Genomic DNA, 22,860 nt, shown 5'->3' on the forward strand with positions numbered 1-22,860 from the left:
TTTTTTGTTTCCATTATATATATGTATATATATATTTTGTTGCAGGTATTGCTCGTGGACTGTTGCTGAAGAAAAGGACCGAAAGGATGCTTCTTTCAAAAGGTTTAGAGCAAAATACTTATCTTTATCGTTTCTAAAAGACTTCAAGGGTTTGGATTCGCCATAGTGGAGTCGATCGGGGAGGAGAAACGAGTTTAAAGGGGTGAATGGTATACCGATTATAGGCATATTGCCGAGAAATCCGAAGCCTTAGGTTTCGTGGAGTTATTTTGCTATTTTTTTCCTTTGATAGTGGCGGGTTTGGTTGAGATATTGTGATGGAAGGCGTTGTGATTCTCGGTACTGTTCGAGCTGAAGACTCAAGTCATACTGATGGGGACTCCATGATTGTAGATGGTTCTCTGGCTGGAACATTGACAGCATGCCAAGCAAATGAGAAGCATCTTGTGGTTCTTAATGGGGTTCCGGAAGTTGATGATGATTCGATGATTCTTGATTCTTCTCCAGCAGATGCATTGAAACAAGTACAACTGAGCGCAGAAGAATCTGGGAAAGTAGCTGGGACTTCCAGTGTTGTGGATCTAAACGCTGTTCGGATGGAAGGTTTAAATCAGCCTGAAGTAAATGCAGACACCATGATTCTTGATAATTCTCATGTGGTAGTACCGAATAAGCCCCAGTCTGTTTTGAAAGATCAGAAGGGGGACAGGAAACAATTAAAGCGGAAGAGGGCTTTGATTGATGGGAATGCAACTGGCGTGAATAAGGAATCTTTGGTTATAGAATGTCGTCAGGAGATTGATAACCTATGTGAATATTATAAAGAAATTTCAGGTCATAGACTAAATTTGGAAGAGGGCACATGTTCTTCAAATAACTCGATGATTGCTTGCTTGCTGGAGGAGAGCGATCTTCCATTTTCCAAGTTGGTAGAGGAGATCTATGATATGTTAAGGGCAAGGGATGGCGTTACTTTGGCTTCGGTGCGAGGTGCTGTTCTCTTTGTTGGGCAGAGAGTGATGTATGGCATTCCCAATTTGGATGCTGATGTACTGGAAGATGAGTCACAGTCTTGCCTTTGGTGCTGGGAGGTAAAATATTTTGGGTGTTATTTCTTTCAGCTGGTTTTCCTTTTTTTGTGTGAACAAAATTATGAAGTTCTTCTTGATGGTTTGCTGATCAGACGAGGGACTTAAAATTGTTGCCTGCAACTCTACGTGGGTTTCTGAATATTCGACGCACTGCACGGAAGAAAATACATGAGAGGATTTCTGCTCTTTCTGGTATTATCTTCATAAAATTTGTTGCTCATTCTAAATAAAGTTTAGAAGAATCATCATGACATGAAATTCAATTATGCAATTTAAATTTAACGAATTGCGTGCTTTCTCAAGGTTCTTAAGGTTTGACATCCTAACTATTTTGGAGAGTGAATGATACTGTGATGCACCGATGTATCAGTTATCTTGAGCAAGAAGAAAGTCTCATAGGCTGAAAAATTCGAAATGTTTGAGATAGCCTTATATTCCATTGGCTAATAAATTGGAAAAAGATTAGATATGATCTTGAGATGCATTTTATTTTAAATGATTAAAGTCCATCATAAGATAGTGAAGATTGGAAGATCTTGTCCCATATATCAATATTGTTCAGCCAGCATCCGGAATAGGTTGGTGAGACAATAAGAGCTGAGTATATACGCATATATCATATTGGTGATTGCCTGCAATGCAAACCAATATGGCAGCCAAGATCTTGTCTGAGATCAAAACAATTACTTCTATTCATGCTACATGCAGTGTGGCATAGAGATCTACATGAATTGGTTTCTGGCATATCCACATCCATACGCATTTTTGTGTGGTGAATATGGATTCAGACGTATTAATTGGAGGCTAAAACTTGTATTTATATTTGCTTTAAGTGAATATTGATGCAATTGGATATCATTAATATGGATATTACTGTGGATATAATTTGATATACATAATTTCATGACCAGGATATTATTTTACTTTATCGTTGATTAATTCAAATAAAGTATGCAAGCCCCTACTTTTTTTTATTAAAAAAATATGATCACACAAAAAAAAAAAGCGAAGAAATAACTTAATCCATTTAATCATGTGTCTTTTGTTGGACCTAACATTGTTAAGTTGCATGCTTTGAGTTAAAAGGCTGACTGTTAAGGATGCAATTCATCAAATTAAAGATGTCACTTTCTGGTCCTAGAAAGTAAACTAAAGGCACACTGATGTTATCACTTATTCCCCTTTGATGTTTATGTGAGCTATGTGAGACTAAACAGTGTTAAACTTGGATTTGGATGTGGATTGTATCAATATGTGTTTCACATTTCTTTAATGGATACAAATATGAATATGGATATTGGGTTGCTAATCATCATGTCTATATTTGGATATATTTATATTGTGAAATAGATCTAGATGAATATTATCTATCCATTCTTTACACCCATAGTATGATGGTTGGTTCTTATTTCTATGGGCAATAAGGTGGATTGATCTCATAATTTATTACCCACCAAACTTTAAAAATAGGAGAATATTTGATGGATAGGCTCGTTCATGGATGATGAATATCACATGTACATATCGGTTCTTTGGATATTTTTTTCGTGGTAAATTGAGATGCTTTATTAACTTCAATCCTTGTAGCATTGAGGGTGAGTGAATAACTAGTGTTTTAAAATGCATTGTATGCATGCATATGCAGATGCAATCCTTTGAGCGAACTGCATTTTCTATATGCAGCTACTATATGTGGTTAGGTTGCCTATAGGTCAAAAAGGTCGTCCTTGTAGCATGGTGCAGCTGCATATGTGGCTTGCTTAGTTTCATGATTTTTTCTTTTTTTGGGGGGGCACATTTAGCCTGCTTAGTTTTGTGGCATTGCATATGTAGCTATCTTATTGCTAATGGTATAGCTTAGGTTGGGCTCAACTGGAACCTGACCAGTCCAACTCTCTTATTGTGCAGGGTTGGGTCGAGGTTTTATGAACTTGGCTTGTGCTTGGGCTCAGGCTCAGGCTTGAAAATCCCAACCTGACCCAACATTGTGTTGGTTAGGGTGGAGCTAAAACCTAACCCAGGCCTAACACGGTATATAAATAACTCTAAACTTATGCTTCTCATAATATACTTATGTACTTCATTTAGCTATATTTGCAGCCTTGTTAAGTTATAGGGTCATTTGTGACCCTAAACAGTTCCCAACTAATGCAATAGTAGCATAACAACAATGCTGAAAACCTTTTCTATGTATCACATTATTTATGCAATGCAGCCTAATATGATTAATTTGAACAGAGAGAGTGCAACTGGCACTAACCCAAGCACTTGACTCAACTTTAATGTAGCTAAAAAGGTGGTTGGGCTGGAGAATTTCCAACATGAGGTTAGCTTGGTTGAGTTAGGGTTGGAAGATATAGAGATTGAATTGTGTTAGCATTAGCTCTTGGCCGGATCCAATTTGCTAGAGTTGCAATGCTAATCAGTATTGTGTGAGCAAATATGTCACCGACTTGTATGCGGACCTATGCAATGGGATGGCTTCGGGCTAATAGTTTGGTTTGATGCAGGTTTTGGGCAGATTGGATACATGTGTATTATTAATTAATAGCAAACATTAATTATTAATGTTAATATATTAATTATGTTATAAATATTTCTATTAGGAACTACATACTAAATAGTAAAAATTAATTGTTATATTGCTTTTTTTTTTTAAATCAAAAAATACTATTTTTGTTGTTACCATGTCCAATTATTTTACTTAATTAATTTTAAATATTAAAGATACTAATAGAAGAACATGTGCCAGCATTTGTGGCTTACATACCACGTGTGCCTATGTAGTCTCTTGACAGCTTGCATACAACAGCCACCTTTTAAAATGTGGCCAATTAATTTTGCATGTTGTGTACCATGTTATATATTTTTGAACAAGAAATTAGTATTCAGAATTACATGGTACATACTTAGATCTGACATTAAGAGACATGGCATAATATCCCATCTAATGCATACACATGGTATGCTGTAAAAAAAAATGCATCATGTGGATGCTGCATTATTGCCAAGTAGCTTCTAATATTTAATGTGTGAACATTTTTGTTCATATTTTATTCTAATTATTGAATATTTAATAACTTTCCTTTCTTGTCTAGTTTACTTATATTGATGTAACCCAATATAGTAATGACAATGCTATGAGGGGATGACACCGCAGGAAAGGAAGAAGGGGTGAATTGACGAGGTTGTACTTTGAAGATTAACCTGCAAATAGAAGTAGACTGGATTGAAGAACCCTTTCGCTTGGTGAAGAAAATTGTCTTGAAAAGATTTCATTTTATTTTTTTTGGTAGAGAAGAATTTTATTAATATCTTGAAAGGCTATTGTATGTGATGTATTAGATGTATATGTATACAATCATACTCAAAATATGATGCGACAATAAGGAAACATGCTTGAATTATTCTACTACAAATATGGAAACTTTGCTAAAATTTGATATTGTCCCTAATGGACAATTGATAAGAAAATTCAATAAAAATCTCTGAAGCCCATTCACTTGCATCCTTGCGCGCTAGATAGGAATAAATCAAATAGTTGCCTGTTGAAGTCTTCACCCATGAATCTGCTGGCTCTTGCGGTGCTTGGCATGGTCTAGCTGGTCATATACCTGTTGGTTGCACCTTGTGTTGCATCAAGGATTGCCTGACTGGCTGCTTTAGGCTGGGTCACTTGGCTCCTGCCTTATAGCATGTTTAGGCATGAAGTATGAAATTGGTTTTTATATTGGCATTAAAAATTTTCAAGTTGATAGTTCTGATGGACTTACGGTATAATAGTTGGTGTGTTTTATTTTATGGATAATGTTGTCTCTTTATATTTACCCGTACAATCTCTATCATTCTTTACCCCCCCTCCCTTCCTTTTTTTTTATTATTTTTTATTTATAAATGACTTCCTTTATCTCTAGGTGCTTGATCATGTCCTCATCTGGCGCCTCTGAGTTACTTGTCTTTGGCCTATAGCCTGTTAAAGCAATGCACTGTATGCAAAAATCCTTCTGTCAGGGGAATCATTTTTCTAAACTTTTATTTGTATCATATAGTTTATAAGGTTTGAGTTAAATTGTCTTTCAGAAATATTCTCAAATGTTGCTTAAGTTTTCTTTCCTATAATGCTTGGTTGTTTCTTATGCAAAGCATTAGGCTTGCGAAATATTATTTTATACGAGTGCTAAAGTTATTTGGCTTCTTACAGCAACATTGTCAGCATTGTCAATTCCTGAAAGTCATGTCAGTTATAAAAGTGATCTGGTTAAAGCATCAGTGAAGCTGGGGAAAGTATTAAATGCAGACGGAATTCGGTTTTTGGTTGAAAAGTTGAAACAAAAGAATGGTGCTGAAATGTATGTACTTTTCTTGGACTTGTTTTTGATTCTCTGTATGTTGCCTTTGCACAATTCCCACTTTTGTTTAATACTATGACACCCTAAAGGATTTTTTTTTTTTTTTTTTTTTGGGGTAATGAAAGGGCTGAGAGAGAAGCCAAACTAAAGGAGAAAGAGCTAATCAAGGAAATGGAGAAAAATAAGCGGAATGCTGAGAAGGAAAAGAGAAAAATGGATCGCGAACTTCAGAAGGAGAAACTACAGAATGTAAGTTCTAAGTCTTGCTTATGATGTTTAAATTCATGTGCATTTGTTAATTGTGTTTCAATGTTTTATCCCAAGTCCAGGTTGGGTTTGTGTATCTAGAACTAGAGGCCTAATCTGTTCACTTAAACTGCCAAGTATATAAATATTGTTCATGTTTTTATGAATAAGATCTTCATTATGAACATTTTCATAAATGGATTTGTTGCTAGCTTCATGGTTGGTGTTGAAGAGCTTTGCCCAAATCTGGGGCATTGCAGATCAGCATGTTTTGTCCTCAATACTGTTTCTCCACTTATTGTTCATATGTCATTCAGATTGTAGTTATGCTGATTGCCTAGGTGATAACTTTTTTTGAAGTGACTTGTAGGAGGGTACTGGCCATATTGGAATGTCACAAATCAAAGTTCTAAGTCTTGGTATCATCCTTGTCTTGGTACCATATGATATGCCTCTCTACCAACACATTGTACACTGCTGGAATTGGCACAACATCTGTACCTTGTGTTGGTACAAGGCATATCAAGCCCACATATTGTAGTAGTACTATACTGTTCGTATGGTATGGCCTGTACTACCCAGTATGTGTTGGTACTTAAGACTATGTTGTGGACTCTAGTTTGTTTGCATATTATCACTTTTCTTTTATTTGTCTGCAGGAAAAGGAACTTAGGCGGATGCAAGAAGAAGCTGAGAAAGAGGAAAAGCGTCGTGAAAAAGAAGCAGCTGAACTGAAGAAACAACTTAAGAAGCACCAGGAAGAAGCTGAGCGGGAACAACGGCGCCGTGAAAAAGAAGAAGCTGAATTGAAAAAACATCTTGCAGTAAAAAAACAAGCGACTATAATGGAACGCTTTTTTAAGAGAGAGAAGAGTAAAGATAATTCTAGTAATCCTGACAACAGATCATCCATGAAAGGCCCAATGTCTGACTCACCTTGCAAGAAAGAAGAGGCAGTCTATACGGTTACATCATCAATGGACTGTGCCTTTTCTCAGAAAGATAGCCTATCTGTGGAGGATCTTCGCAGGTTAATAACAGCATCTTCTTTTTTCACTCTTCCTTTTTTATGTAAAATAAATCTTTTAGGTTTTCAATTTTGGTTTGTTTATTTTTCTGTAACATTTAAAATAGTTAAATTCATCTGTGTTCATGGGAATGGCATTTGAAGTTAATCGTACAAGATAATTGAATATTAGTCAATGTTTGATGATATTTAGGGATCAAAGTGTGTAAGAGTTGCAGGCAATTAGTTAGTAAATAGGACCAAAGTATAAAGCAGTGCAGAAGCTTTTTGTAAGATTGCTGAAAACAAACTTTGTGAAGTATTGCAAAAGAATACAAGGGAAAATTAGCTAAAATTAATTATGCTAGTTTCTGAAATTCTCAAAAAAAATTTCTTTGACTATGATTTCACATTATAGGTTGCATGTCACTCGCTGGCATAAGTTAGCTTGCTGCAGTAGATCTTGCCGATGGGGTATTAGGCGCAACCCGAAGATTGAGTTGGTTAAGGAGCTCAAGCTACAAAGATCATCCTTAGAAGCTGAGCTGCTTGAAAAAACTATGACTCCAAACAAAGAGCTTTCCTCTTATAAGGTGAACCAAGGCAGTGAATCAAGCTTGGATAAGCTTGTGGATGAGTTTGAAGAATCTTTTGTTGATGAAATGCCATGTCACAATGGTACTGATTCTGCCCCAGCTTCAGTTCGTTTTTTGAGGAAAAAGCTTTTGCAGTTTGACCAAAGCCATAGGCCAGCATATTATGGTACTTGGCGCAGGAAGAGGCAAGTTTTGTTTCCTGTGTATGATTGGAATTTGCTGCATTTGCATTTTTGTCAAGTCTTTGTCATATTTTTATTTACATTGATACCACTGCTTATTACAGTGCTGTTGGCCCAAGGCACCCATTTAAGAAGGACCCTGCTTTGGACTATGATATTGATAGTGATGAGGAGTGGGAAGAGGTATCAGTCACTGCTCTCTGTAAAAACAATGGAGTGAGGGAAATGTATCAGCAGTTTGTTTTGTTTTTATACAGGAGGATCCTGGTGAGAGCCTCTCTGATTGTGACAAGGACACGGAGGAGGATCATTTAGAGGAAGAAGCTTCTAAGATTGAAGATGAAGATGAAAGTGAAGATGGCTTTGTTGTACCTGATGGTTATCTCTCAGAAGATGAGGTACTCATAGCACCAGCAAATATAATCCATGTGCAATCCTCTCTTTCTTCCGCACGTCATGTCACTTATGCATCAATTACTTTTTAATTATCTTTTGATGGTGCTGCTTTATTCTACGCATAACCTTTGAAATGCTTGATGTGGAGTGGGTCAGACATGAAAGCACATGAACCACCAAAAAGTTGTTATGAAATGTTCCAAGTGCATCGAATTCGACAACATGGAATAGAAAATGAAGATGATGCTAAATTGAGTATGAGGATTTTTAAGTTTAAAGATGCCCATTGATTTTACGTGTAGATTGGTCAACAGCTGAGATTCTTCGTCTGGGCTCAAGTCTAGAGGAAATTTTTTCTCTCTTGCTGATTTTAATGTTTTAAAAGACGTTAGGTGCCAGATGGGCAGCCAAGCAGTGGCCTAGCAGCTGGGTTGGGTGCCAAGTGGTGTGGGTGGTCCAAACTAAATAAATTCAAAAATAATACATATAATTTAAAATCCTAAGATGAAAGTACATCTGGGCAAAATTTAGACTATTTCATGAATCAATCTTATCCTCAATACTCAAATGTGATGCAAACCATCAACACAGGCATCTAAGCAAGTGCCAAGCCAGCTGGCTTTTAGAACATTGTCTGGGTTCTGTGATTTGATGAGTTGAATTTTGCTTTGTACCAACCCATTCTTTAATGGTTTGCCATAGGCCACTCTCTTGCTAAAAGTTTGCCTTGCTTGGTGATCGGGGACTTATAAAATGTTAATGTTAAGTTGAAAGCCACTTATAAAAGGTTCTCAAACCTTGGGAGATCATTCCCTGAAACATAAAGCTGAACCCATATAAAATAGATATGATCTTCTGATTGATGTTAAGGTATATTGATTGGTATCTTATTATTCATTCTTTCCAGCAGGGAGTTCAAACTGAGACCTCATCGGATAAGATGGAGGATGAGGCCAAAAGCCCACCATCTGTTAAATCGGATGTCGAAAGTGAGGAATTCAGAGCATTGCTGCAACAGCAGAAAATTTTGCACAATTTGACCGAGAAGGCTCTTCGAAAGGGCCAGCCATTGGTTATATCCAATCTAATGCATGAAAAAGCTGAACTAATGATGGCCGAAGATCTCACTGGGGCATCTAAGCTGGAGCAGATCTGTTTGCAAGCTCTCTGCATGCAGGCCTTTCCTGGAGGTTCCATGGTTGATCTATCAGCTAGTCATAGCCCATCAGATGAGGATCCTGTGCTCGGCATATCCAGTAGAAATATTACTACTCCCACAGCCACTGCAGCTGTCATCCAAGGTTCAGACTTGCGAGAATTTGTAAGTGCACCAAAGAGATGTCCTGACCTCAACTAGTCCTCACCTTATGTGGCATAGGCTCTGATTCGTTATTTCTTCTATTTCTCATTATCATTATGATTACTCATTAGCATAATGTATCTGTTCCAAATGCTGAACTGCAGGTTAGGATTATTCGTTCTTGTTCCCAAAGTATTAATAAGGTGGTAGAGTTGTTGCAACAAAAGTTCCCAACCATCTCCAAGACGCTATTAAGAAACAAAGTACGAGAAATATCAGATTTTGTAGATAACCGTTGGCAGGTAACCTGCAACAGTCTTTTTTGCTTTCCAAGTTGGTCATAGAACAGTAAAGCCTATGTCTTTGTCTAGAAATAATACATTACTGAACTTTGAAACTTGATTACTCTTTTTCTTAGCAATAATGATGATGATAATGATAATGATGTGTTTTTGTACAGGTTAAGAAAGAGGTATTGGAGAGCCTTGGCTTATCCATCTCCCCAGGTACTCGAAGTTATGTATATTGCATATTAATATGGAAAAATTATGTTCTCCAAGTATCTCATATCCTATGCCACTTTATTGAATAAAAATTTTGCACAAGCCTCATGATTATCGTCTGTTGAGCATAATAGTCATGCTATGGTATGGTGATGCTCTAATACTACCTATTCATGGCTACTTCTGACAGACAAGGGTAGGAGGCCAAAGGGCATAGCAATGTATTTCTCTAAACGCTGTTTGCCTCCTGAAGGGGAGTCCATCAACATTCCGGAGTCTTCTCCTCAATCATGTTCAAAAACAAAGGCTCATAATGATGGCAATATAGCCACTTCACAGGCTGACAGGCAGTCTTCTCTGAGTTTTGTATGAGATTGAATTGGCTCTATCTGGCATTGAAGCACATGCTCTTGGAAGCACTGGGTTTTGCGGGTATATGGATGATAGATGCACATACGCATGGGTAAGAAATGCTTGTTCATCTTGATATCAGTGTGGCCTCTCCTTATTTTGGTTTGTTGGGTGAAAGGGATTGAAGTTCAGACAATGGAAAGAGTACAAAATGTGTTTTGCACTAGTAGAGTTGCAAACAGCAATATATATTAAAATATTACATTAGCACTTTTTGATGGAACTTTGAGTTTCCATAGTTTTCATCTTTCAATTATTTATCGTACTTGTGTCGCATATTCATGTCTACTTTAAACCATTAGCCTGTAGCTTATTTGTGTTTCTGTTGCTGTTGCGAGTTCTGGTTGAAGGTGCTTGTCCTCCGTGTGTCAAAATAATCCAATGTCCTGTCCCTCTTTGTTATTGTTCTCTGTTGTCAGTTACTGCAGATTGAAGTTTAATCAATAAATCCTAAAATCTGGATTCTGGCCAATCATTGAGGAAGGCTGGAACTGTTGTTGGCCTGTTGGTTGTCAGGTGATTTGCCGCAGCATTTTTTTTTTTCCAACTTTTTTCGTCACTGGTTGAGGTTGTGAGGGCAGGTGACCATTCATCTGGCTAAATCTAGAGTATGTTGCACTTGATTTGGGACCACATCAGTAATTATGTTTGATGAATGAGAGGGCTAATGAAATGTGTTAGTGGATTTTGGGATGAGGATTGATTTAAGGAGATTTAGGGGAACTGTAGGGTTCGATCAACAGGTCCAAATGGCAGTTGGGCTGTAGTTGAACCAATGACCTGGGATCTGGTCATCCAAACATTCAATGTTTAGGTTTGGGATTAACTGTCTGATTCCCATTAAGCAAAAAGCACTGTGAATCTGTGATGCACAGAAGGAAATCAGAAATTGTACTTCAAATTAGAGAGTAAACATCTTGTACTATCTTTATTTTTGATAGCCACAAAGATTGCGTGAGCATATTGTCTGATGACTTTCCTTCAGTGAAAGAGGGATATTTATATCACTTCCTTGGAAGTTGAAGGGTTGAAGTTTCGAGACTTGAGTGATGTGATCTTGAGTAAAAATGTTGGGATTACAGGCTTCATTAACTTGGTGCTTCTACTTCTAACATAATATCTCAAGAGACCGAACCCGTCTCCTCCTCCCTAGCTTTCTCCCCCAACCACCCCCTCTCCCCCGGCCCTCCTCTTCGACTCAACCCGAACCCTTTCCTCCGCCCTCTTGTCTCCAATGCACACCCACGTGGTGGACCTTGTTGAGATCCGAGACCTTAGGGGACCTTGTCTGTGCGGTGGCCCTCTTTTCTTCGCCGTCCTCATTGTAGTCGCTTTCGGCATGGCCAAGTGGCTTAACATCTACATTGGAGTTTTTATGGTTAGGGTTTTTTCAGTTGGTTTTCCAATTTCTGGCATAACCGTCATTGGGCTTTCGGTGTCTGCTCTATCGACCTCTTCTTCCACTTTGAGAAGGGCTCCACTCGGCAGCGGCCTCGGCTCCAGGCCACCAGCAAGCCCGCCGTCGCTGTCAATGGCCTCTTCGACGGCCGCCTCTCCCAAGCAAGCTTGTCTTATCGGGCTCCATCTCTCAATCATGTTTCCTCCGATCCCGTTGCAGGTCCCGCCACAGGCCTCCACCTCCGTCTCTTCATCACTATGATTTTTTTTTTTTATATATTCATTGGAATGAGATTGATTCCGCTGGACTGAGTCCGATTCATTTACAGAAGGAATGGATCATTCTCATTCCTTTCTGAAATGGAATCGAAATGAAATTCTTCCAATCAAATAGTTGGAATGGAAGACATCTTTTCAATTTCCATTCCAGATCTTACTTATCCCAACCAAACAACCCTTTGGAAGGAAGGAGAGAACGGCGGCTTCTATTGGAGTTGGCTTAATGAGAAGAAATCAACCTTACTGACAGGTGATTTCTTGAAACGAAGTGGAAAAGATAAGAAGACGGCCTTTTTAACGCCTGTCTAAGTTGGTCTGCATCAGGAGTCCATGTGATGAGACGGATGCTCCGCACTATCCTCACTTAGAGATTAGCTGCAACAAATCCATTTAAATTTTCATCAGCATTTCCGGTGAGTAATGCTTGAAGAATTTATCAGAGTCTAGGATTAGTTAGAGGCTGTCACCTCCATGTCAAAAAATGAAATGATACAAAAGCTCTGAAAGATGGATCCAAGGGAACCCCAAGAGGAAAAGGTAAATGAAGACTTTGTGGCTACAGATTACTTTCATTGAATGTGTGCCTCCAAAATTTCTTTTAGTGACTTGTGATTTGGAAAAAATGGTGCTTAGTTCAACTGGTTGGCAAAGCAATTATATTCAACTTTATGCACTTCATTTTGAATGAATGATGTTTCAACTTTTTTAGAGCAAAATGTTTGAAGTTCATAATATTGCGAATTGACATGGTATGCGCTGGACTACTTTGTCCTCTGCTTGTCTTGCATTATGTGTATTGATACGGTGACATGAGGAATATAAATGGCGGGGCAGGGACCATCAGAATTCAGATACATGCAACCTCATATTTCTGCTAAGTATGCACCTGAGCATCACCAATGATGGTTATTTATAAAAACTTCATGAATTATAAGGAAAAAATGATGAATATACCTCCATCAAAGTTTCTGTATCCTAAGAGCAAAATGAATAGAAACTGAAAAAGAAACAGAAAAACAAGAGATCAGATAGGAAGAGAAAAAGGTGGAAAAAGAAAGGGCAACTGTTGACACAGTTTCAAGGGCAACTCCAGGAATAATTTCGTATGGCAAAGGATGTCCCAATCATAAAAGAGATGAAGGGCCTGAACAAGGGATTCAGGCATGGTACTAATTTCTGGAGAAACATGTCTATTCCTCACCTTCCAAATGAAACCGAAATGCATTTCTTCCAAACAATGGACATGAATCTAAAACTAATGAGCTTAAATTTATCGTTGGATTACGCCAAAACCGCTTTCCAGATCGCAGAACTCATTCATCAGAACGAACAAAAGGGAAAGTTTTGATCTTGTGAGAGGCCACTCTGGGTTATTCTTCATTTGGCTCCCACAACAGAGTAGAAATTTACTGCTCCATTTCTTTTTTCTTCTTCCCAAGCTGTGCACGCTACATGATGATTTCTGAGAACCTTAAAAACTTGATGACATAGATAGTGTTCCAAGATCAGTAGGTCCTTCCCTTCTCAGTCTGTAGTCCTTTCCTGCATTGCAGATTTGAGAAGAAAAATGGGAGATTCACTATATTACAGAAGTTGCAAACAACTGAAGGAAGATAAAAGAACGAAAAATTGGTAACGGCCGGAACATAATAAAAGCCCACCATTAATCAATGAACAGTTAAAAACACGTGAAAAGACCTCAGCAGTCCAGATGAGCAGCACCAAACAAATCCCTGTCCCAAGCCGAGCCAAAACTTGAACTCGTTATGACCAGCGGAATAATCAAAGCTTGATTTGCTTTCGTTTCCTCATCCTTAACCATATAAATCAACGAATGCAAGCTTAAATCGGGAAACAGCATAAAAATGACCCCAGACGGAACAAAAAATCATCTGTACCCCAATCACATATAAAAATCGAACAAACTTCACTACACTCAAGAAGCAATGCTTATGTAGCAGCCAATAGAAATATGAATAAACGAATTAATTTGAGAAGATATATGATGTGAAGACTCATTCCCCAATGTACATTAATATATAACCCATCAACCCAAAGCTCTAATTCTTCTCTGCAACACCAGAAGGAGCATCTTCTTCCCCCTTGTTCAGTGAGTTAGACTTGGAAGGGCCATGGCCAATCCTTCATCTCCTCATCATGCTGCACCTTGGCACTCCTCATGGCAGCATTGCTCCCCGAGTCCCCTTCCATATAGGCATAGTACCTCAGCACAAAAGCCAGGGCCAGGACCGCCCATTCCAAGCAAAAGATCACCACCCCGAGACCACCCACCATCTTCAGTATCACCTCCCCATCCTCCTCCCTCACATAGGAGCGCAGCTCCCCGAGGAAGTCCGACGTCCTGGTGAACACAAGCAGGGCCACGGAACCTTGGAAGATGGCTGTGAGCACGGTGGCCACCATGTGGGTGGCGTGCCACTTGGTGGAACCTGGCGAGGCGGCGCAGCCGGTGGCGGCCCCGATTATGGTGAGGGCATGGAGGAAGATGAGGAGGAGGCCGCAAGGTGAGGGGATGAGGCGGAGGGAGAGGGTGAGGAAGATGCAGCTGGAGGCAGCACCGAGGAGGATGTAGTTGCAGAGGAGGAAGACCTTGTGTGAGTGATAGCTGGTGCCCGAAGCATCAGCGGGTGGGTAGGATTGTGGGTTCCCCATTAGAGATTTGGGACTGGAAGAGAGAGAGATTGCTTGCAGATGAGAGAGAGAGAGAGAGAGGGTGAGGGCGGGGGCAGAGGTCTTATTTGAAGGGTTGGAGTAGGCGGAATGGACGTGGAGGAGAGTGCAACGGTAGTGACGCTTTTCCAGTAGCGTGGAGAGATTGCTTGCAGATGAGAGAGAGAGAGAGAGAGAGAGAGGTTGGTGAGGGCGGCTGGGGCAGAGGTCTTATTTGAAGGGTTGGAGTAGGCCGGAAATGTGACCGTTGGAGGAGAGTGCAACGGCTAGTTGACGCTTTTCCTTCCCAGTAGCCGTTGGAAGCTAGCTTTTGGCACACGCGAAGTGCGTGTGATGACCAAGGAATGTTTGAGTCTTTGACCGGGAAAATTACAGTTGAGCTGTACCGGCCCGCCCCGGCCCACTACGAGAAATTCTTTGTGCACCGTGGGTTGCGTAGAAAATTGGATATGAATTACACCATCTCATCCGATTGATCTACATAATCATCACTTTTCAATATATACTTAATATCTACAGATCGATTTTTTTATTTAAAATTTTGAATGACAAAAATATTTCTATCCTTTAAAAAAATTTATGACATATTATGTCACAGGATGTCATAATATGGCCTATGATATCATAATATGAGAAGGATATTTTTATCTAACTACTTTCTAATACGCATTTAATGTATGTAGGTCGATTTTTTCATTTAAAAATTTTGAATGATAAAAATGCCCTTGTTCTTTAAAAAAAATTATGACATCCTGTGCATATTATGGACGTAGGATGTCATAATATGGACATAGAATGTCATAACTTTTTCAAAAGATAGGAACATTTTTATCATATAGTACTTTTAAATAAAAAAATGATTTGCAGGCATTAAATGTACATTGAAAAGTAATGACTAGTGGACCAATCGGATGAGGCGGTGCACTCTAAGTCGGATTTTCTACACCACCCATGATGCATAAAGAATTTCGCAACCCGTCACAATCCGTCTCTAAATGGGGCGGGGCAGACTGGCCCGTTTAACTGATGGGTTGGAAAAACCCTAACCCAACCCAAACCGCCATGGGTTGCAGGTTAAACGGGCCAACCCACCAAAATTTTCACAAAAAAAAAAATCTATAAAACAACAATATAAACAGAATTGCATATTCAATTCAAGCTTAAGTCAACCTATCAAAGTCTCACATCTCAATTCATAATTTCACATTCACAATGACAAAGTCAAAGACTCTAATTCTAAGTCTTAACTATTCAAAGCAAGTGCCAAGCATTATTGTTTATGATCCTCTTCAAACTTAGAATCATAAAATAAATTATCAAATTTAAATACTTAATACAACCCAAACTTAAAAGACTTAAAATTCTAATTTTCAAACTAATTTAGAGATAAATCAAAGTCTCAAAAAATTATCTTCCATATCATCATTGTGGTCCTCATCATTTAATTCTTCATCCTCTTCCTCTTCTTCATCAATTATCTTTTCAATAATATTAGAACTCTCTTTTAAAAGATATATTTCACTTTCATAGCTGAATCATCGTCTTCATCTATAAATACCACAATAAAAAGTCAAGAATCAACATCAAAGCAATTAAAATCATAAAAAACTAGAGTAACCAAAACAAGTAGCACTAGGCAGCCAAAAAAATAAGCTACATGCAAGCCAAAAATAAGAAATTAGCCACCAAAAAAATGTAGTAGGGTGCAAAAACCAAGTAACATCTAAAACACAAGACAAGCTTACCATTAGGAATAAAATCATACAGTTAAGTGCGAGTACAAAGAAGAACCTGCACTTTCTCCAAAAAATGCTACTTCTATATTTGTTGAGCACTCGAGCACTAATGGAAAAGGCTGATTCCGATGCAACAGTAGTAATGGGAATAGCCAAAATATCACATGCCATTATTGAAAAAATTAAAAACTGATGCTTACGACACTTCCACTAGTGCAATACATCCAATTCTTCATAGAATCCAAACTCAAGTTTCGGCTCCTCCAAATAGAGATCCAATTGAGATTTTTCAGCATTTGTAATAGTTTGGCTCTCAAACATTTCAATTTCTCACATCAATTCCAAACACAAGTTAGATACATAATTAATAAAATAAATATGAATATAAAAAAAATATAAAAAAGAGTACAAGATGAGATACTTACATTAAGTATTTTCTTGCTTTTGTTTCCAATTAATCCTCCACTTGACATTGGCATATATGCATGTGATATGAATGGAGATTGGGAAGAATGCTTGGTGCATTTATGGAGTTGGCATATTGCTCAAAAAGCTTGTTCAACTTTGTCCTCACTTCCTTCACCATATCTTTTGCTTTACTTGTATCAATTTTTGAGTAAAAGTACTCCAACATTGTAAGCTTGATGCGTGGGTCAAGAACAGCCCCAAATGCAAGTGCAACACTATATCGACTCTAATATTTATCAAACTTGTCTTTCATCCTCTTGCATATTCTACTTATTACCACTTAATTTTTCAAACTTGCATGAAATAAAGATTGGAGGTAGGATAAGAAGAATTGAAAATCAAGTTGTTAGTCTCATAAAATGGCTCTAGAAACTCATATGTTTTTTCTCCTCTTGTCCACTCAAGGGATATAAGGCAAAATTTATAGTTCTTATCAACCAATTAGAGAAAAGCAAAAGTTTTTTTATATTTGATTGCACTCTCCAACATCAAATATATGGAATTCCAATGGATAGACACATCCAAACGTAAGCCAATAGAAGTGTCAATACCACCAACCTGCTTAATACATTCATCAAATTTTTGCATCTTTCTCTCCAAATCCTTCACATACTTTACTGATTTCCTAATCTTAACCAAAGTATCATTGGCTACTTTCAACCTTTCTTGAACAATGAGGTTAAGAATATGAGTACAACACTATACATGAAAAAACTCACCACCACACAATAAACTATCATTCAAACAAAGTTGCTCTTTCAAGTTATCTTACATATTATTATTACTAGAGGCATTATTTAGAATCAGAGAAAAAATCTTGTTCTCAATTTCTTAATACTTCAAAAATTCATACAACTTTGTAGCTAATTCAACCCTCGTGTGAGGAGGAGGCATATAAGCAAAATTCAAAATTTTACTATTCAATTTTCAACTATCATCAACATAATGAGTAGTCAGAGTAATATAACCCTCACTAGTGCATGCAGTCCATTCATCAGAAGTCAAGCAAACTTTATTGGAAATCTTAGCTAAGAGTTGTTTCAACTTCTCTTTCTCCCTCAAATAAACTTTTTGAATATCACTACAAACAGTATTTCTAGAAATAGAAAAAATATCAGGATTGATATATTTCACCCAAGCCCTAATCTCAGGATACTTAACAAATAAAAAGGAAAAATTATGTTGAATAATGGCAGATGCACACAATTCATGAAAAGTTTTTTGATCTATTTTTTTAGATCTTTATTTTCCATCAACACCAATTATCATTTGCCTTACATTATGAAACTTTCTCATAGAATACTTTGGAAGATGAGGGGTTATAGAAGAGGTCCTATATTTTTTTCCACCATATTTATACTATCTTTTACATCCATTATAAGCTGTCCTTTCTACACCATCTTTTTCTTTTTCCATTTTTGTGAAATAATTCCAAACATCAGAATATTTCCTTCTTCTCTTATTTGATTTCTCAATCTCAGGTTCAGTTTCACTTTTACTATCTAATTTGAATTCTTTAGGCACTTCATCTTCATCCACATTTACAACTTGATTCATTGTACTCATAGACCCAATCATGATGCAAGTAATCAGCCACACGCCTACATAATAGAGAAACAAGCTAATAATCTATTAATTAACAAAAAAAATTAATTAAGATAATAATCAAACAAAATAAAAGCATAAATAAGATATTCAAACAGTAAAATCAACACCAAGCCCAAAGATTTACAGCAGGTATCAGATTGTAAAATAAGTAGATAATGAAAATTGAGCGACAACGTTCGGACGCAGCAGCGACAACAGTAGCTCTCTCAATGTCTCCTCTCTTTCTCATGCAGATGCACTATAGAGGGGCTATTAGCATAGATAAGACTTGATGATTGCTATGGCTCACGTGACAAAAAAGTTGAAGAAAATTTGATTTCAGATTTGAGAGTAATTTCGATATATATAAAAAAAAGAGGCGGATCAGCCCGTCCAGCACCTGTCACAACCCACAACCTAAACGGGGTGATTTATTTAACCTGCTTTTAGATAGGTTGCTAAAATATGAATCCAATCTATCCCATTTATATGGTGGGGCGGGCCAATCCAATGGGTCCAACTCAAATTGACAGCTTTACTCATGGATCAACTGAAGAGAGAAAAACTAGAATGCAGTGACAGCCCAGCATGTGTGGTGCATGTGCATACGAGGAACTCTCCAAATGTTATTATTATTATTATTTGAAGAGCCTCCTAGTGTTATTGTTAATTATTTTTTAAATTCATAGGCTTTAAAGTCCAACTCCTTTTGTACTTATGGAGAAATATTAGGTCGATCAGAACACCTTAAACCAAGGATAAAATAAATTCCTATATTTCTTAATAACATATGTTAAGATGATTGTATCCTAGATCCATGGTGTATCTAGTTCACCTAAAAAATTTTATGCCCTCAAAACTTATTTTGAGATGGTAGAATCCAAAATCTATCATATGTGCTTGATTTCAGGACTTTTCTATCATAAATATATGGAAGACATTTAGTATAGATGCCAACTTATGGTGTTGGTAAAGACATGAGGTTTGGCTATTAATCCAACTACCACTTGGGTAAGGATTAGTAAACCCAAACATTCATAGTGTGATAAGGGTTTGAGGAAAAAAAATTGATAGGTTGATGTGATATTATGATATATTCATTGAGATTATACAAAAAAAAGCTAAAAAAAATCCAAAAAAATAGTTACAAATATATATATATATAAAAAAAAAATATATATATAATATATATATATATATATATATATTATATATATATATATATATATTATATTATAAAAAAAAAGAATGAGTAAGATTATCTTGATGCCCTCACAGTTTTGAGATCCTTTTAAGCATCCAATACCCCATTTTTTTACTCTTTTATGGGTATTTGATAATTAAGGTCTTGTTTGGTATCATTTTTTTTATTTGTTTATCTTAATAAACTAAAAATATAATCCAATACAAAAAATATATTTGGTTATTCCATTTATTTATTTTATTTTTTAAAAATAACTCTTGTCATTCTTGAAAAATGGGAGCTTTCACCCCACTCTCATCGAAGTGTTTCTTAGTTTGGTAGTTTTTTTAAATTTTTTTCTAATTTTGATGTTAGTTTTAGCTTATTTCTAGGAATGATGTCTTTTAAAAAAATATCATTTTAAATGATATTTTTAAGAGTAAAAATACTATTTTAAATGATATTTTTATTGCCAATTCAACCAACTTGGTTGTCCACACTGAAATATTTTTTTAAAAAAATAAGATAAAAACATCATTTCGAATGGTGCTTATAGAAGCACCTTTTAGGATGGTACTTCTAAAAATACCTGATTAATGCATTAATTTGACATAAGAAGTATTAGAACTTGTATTATTTAATCTTTATTATTTAGTATTTAATACTTCTTATATTCTTTTTTAAAAATTATTAATCATGAAGAATTATTCACACCAACTAGTAAAAGCTCCCCATATGTGCAGATGAAGCCAGATTCCAAACTCAAGCTAAACACGTGCACAGCACATGATGAAATGCAGAAGAAATGAGCATACAAACTAGAACAAAGCAAGCCATGGCCCAAAAGACATTGTACGGCTCAAAGAGAAAGCAAGCCAGCCCACAATGTCCGAACGATCCACGCATGACCACAGGGAGACAACCGAGCAGTCCATGCGTGGTGCATGGGCATAGGACTGCTCGATCTTTATCGCGGCGCACAGGCCTGGGATGCAGGTTGGCGCGAGTGGGTGCGGGCGTGGATCCGAGGTGTGGGTTCTGGTGTACGAATGCGGACTGGACACAGATTGGGTGCAAAGCGGTTCAATTATGGATGCAGGCGAGGTTCGAGTGGGTTGAGCGGGTGCCTGGACTTGAGCATGGTCACACGATGCGGGCTTGGGATGCGTGGAAACAAGGATGGCTAGGGTTTAGGGTTTTTACAAAAAAATAAAAGGAGAGTTTTAAAAGAAAAAGGAGAGAAAGAGTTAGACATGAGTGTTAGAAAATGTGCCATAAAGTCAATCATTTGAATGATTGTGCTCTTTATAATTTATGTATAAATTATAAATTAATAAAAATTATTTAATATAATTCATCATAAGATTACATCTTTCTTGATAGAACTCTAATGTTGTGATGAAGTCCTTAGAACTATATGACAATCGATAAAGGAGGATTTACTGAATAATTCTTAAACATGTTCACGATCAAATGATATATCATTAAAGGATGATGACGTTTATCGAGTGTAGGTCATTGTGTGCCATATAAGTTGGTTGTCCTCATAATCAAAGAGTGTAGAGACACTAGTATGGCATACAGATGAGATGAAGAAGTACATCATCACTGAATAAGTGACTCACCTGTGAAGCACTCTACTGTCAAGAGCTGCTCATGAAGAATATGAACATAAGTGTCCCTCCGATTTGAGATCACCAGGTGACTTATAAATAACTTATTGTACTTTGATACCGGACTATCTGTATTTTTAATACAGTGATGGAAGACTATTGGGTACAGTCAAGTACTTACGAAGTTTGTATGTGGATCAAGATAGGATTAATCCCTCTGAATTTTAAGAGTTGATGCATCATTATATTTTAATTGAGTAAAATCTCGATTGGAGCAATCCATATGATAGATCACAGATTTGAAAAAGATTGAAATATAATATGGATGACTAATCCAGGATTGATAGTTAAATCCTAGGTCATCCTGAGGATTCAGGGTCAAAGAGATGAATTATGCGGTAATCATATTTTTAGATTCTTGAGTATTATCTTGCAAATATTCGATCTATCCGGATATCGAGAACCATTACTAGATGGTAACTTCGATTAGTACAGAAAGTAGTTTGTGCTACTGGTTTAGTGATCGAACCTATAGAGTCACGCACAAAAGTCAGGCAAAGTAGAAAAAAATTAACCTAAATCTATGAGTTCAATTTGAAAGTATGTGACTTAATTGAATGAATAGATTAGCTTAATTAAAAATTAAATTAGAGGTCATATGAGATTAAACAGTTGACTATGTTTAGTTAGCACTAGACATGAGGTTCAGATTTAATTTAAGAGATGATAATGATTCGATCAATGATCCAAAAAATTTATAAGAGATTAAATTTATATTTTAATTAATTTTAGATTAGATCTAATTTAATTAAGACTTAATTAGATTAAAAAATTAAGTTAGACTTATATCAGAATCCTAATTAAATTAGGATTGATAGTCTCTTTGAGTTTGGTTCGAATCCGATTTGAATCAGGTTCGAATTAGACTCAATTTGGACCCAAATTAGATAAGATCCTTAGAGTCCCAAATAGCTGGGACTCTCTCTCATGAGGAGCCAACCAAAGAAAGGAGGGGGCACTAATTTTCTTCTGCCCTTGATTTTGTGCGTGTGCGTGAATAATTTCACGTGAAGGATGGCTGGTCTCCTTTCTTACTTGGGTCTCCTTATTTGATAAGGAATGGTGTCCTTATTTGGTTGAGACATAATCAGATTTGTGGTGTCAATATTTTTAAAGAAGGGTTCTAACCAACCGATGGTTAAGCAATCCTTTTGTGCAACAAAGAATATACCACATGGTGAGATAGAGAGAGAGGGAGCGACAAAAGAAAGGAGGGTCTTTTCTTGACATGATTTTTTTAGGCACTAGTTATACCTTGGCATGAGGGTTCACATCCAACGGGTTCCACTCCTGTGAGATTAGACCTCAACTACCTCTTGCTTTCCTTCTGAAGATTAATGCCAGAAAGATCATTCCTCTTCCTTACGAAACTTGGCATATGCGCGAAGTAGAGGGTTTATGCGTTCGAACCTTGTGAGGCTTTGGATTCTAGAACCCTCGGACATTTTGTTCACTGGAGAATTTGATCCCTATTCCACTGTAATTTTGATAATTTATAAAGATTATAAATTAATTTAATAGAAAAAAATTTTAGATGCACTCTGATGATTCGATCAGATCGGACAGATTTTCCATTCAGTGAGGAGCTAGAGTCTTTGGGATGGCTAGGAGGTCTTTAAGGCTATAAAAAGGGGTGTGGGGGTACCTGAATTGTAGAGAAAAAGAGAGCAAAAATTAAAAAAAAATTATAGAGAAAAAGAGAGAGGAAGAGAGGGAGGTTGCCAGGTACTAGAGTGTTGGGAGAGAGTCTTTGGCGGCATAAGGA

The 22,860-nt window shown here is 37.0% G+C and overlaps 2 protein-coding genes across 3 annotated transcripts; one reads left to right on the forward strand and one right to left on the reverse strand.

Moving 5' to 3' along the window:
• The first annotated feature begins 146 nt into the window (after positions 1 to 146).
• LOC105049837 (chromatin assembly factor 1 subunit FAS1) lies at positions 147 to 10,303 on the forward strand. 2 transcript variants are annotated; one of them, XM_010929601.3, is made up of 12 exons: positions 147 to 1,091; positions 1,184 to 1,283; positions 5,293 to 5,440; positions 5,566 to 5,689; positions 6,346 to 6,716; positions 7,111 to 7,473; positions 7,575 to 7,653; positions 7,728 to 7,868; positions 8,774 to 9,187; positions 9,331 to 9,468; positions 9,627 to 9,672; positions 9,860 to 10,303. In XM_010929601.3, exons 1-12 carry the CDS (start codon positions 318 to 320, stop codon positions 10,039 to 10,041), a joined length of 2,880 nt encoding a protein of 959 aa, XP_010927903.1. In that variant the 5' UTR covers positions 147 to 317; the 3' UTR covers positions 10,042 to 10,303. The 2 variants fall into 2 exon arrangements, with proteins under 2 accessions (XP_010927903.1, XP_010927904.1); XM_010929602.3 differs by having other exon boundaries at positions 8,777 to 9,187.
• Positions 10,304 to 13,471: 3,168 nt separating this feature from the next.
• On the reverse strand, positions 13,472 to 14,499 carry LOC105049838 (uncharacterized). Its single transcript, XM_010929603.4, has one exon. It carries the CDS (start codon positions 14,428 to 14,430, stop codon positions 13,873 to 13,875), a length of 558 nt encoding a protein of 185 aa, XP_010927905.1. The 5' UTR covers positions 14,431 to 14,499; the 3' UTR covers positions 13,472 to 13,872.
• Positions 14,500 to 22,860: the final 8,361 nt, after the last annotated feature.

This window comes from Elaeis guineensis, chromosome 8 (genome assembly GCF_000442705.2).
Source record: "Elaeis guineensis isolate ETL-2024a chromosome 8, EG11, whole genome shotgun sequence".
In the NCBI taxonomy this organism is placed as follows: domain Eukaryota; kingdom Viridiplantae; phylum Streptophyta; class Magnoliopsida; order Arecales; family Arecaceae; genus Elaeis; species Elaeis guineensis.

Coding starts and splice junctions, on each gene's coding strand:
- LOC105049838 (XM_010929603.4), bottom strand. CDS start 14,430: ATGGGGAACCCACAATCCTACCCACCCGCTGATGCTTCGGGCACCAGC.
- LOC105049837 (XM_010929601.3), top strand. CDS start 318: ATGGAAGGCGTTGTGATTCTCGGTACTGTTCGAGCTGAAGACTCAAGT. Junction 5,690..6,345: donor AGAAGGAGAAACTACAGAAT/GTAAGTTCTAAG, acceptor ATTTGTCTGCAG/GAAAAGGAACTTAGGCGGAT. Junction 9,188..9,330: donor GTTCAGACTTGCGAGAATTT/GTAAGTGCACCA, acceptor GCTGAACTGCAG/GTTAGGATTATTCGTTCTTG.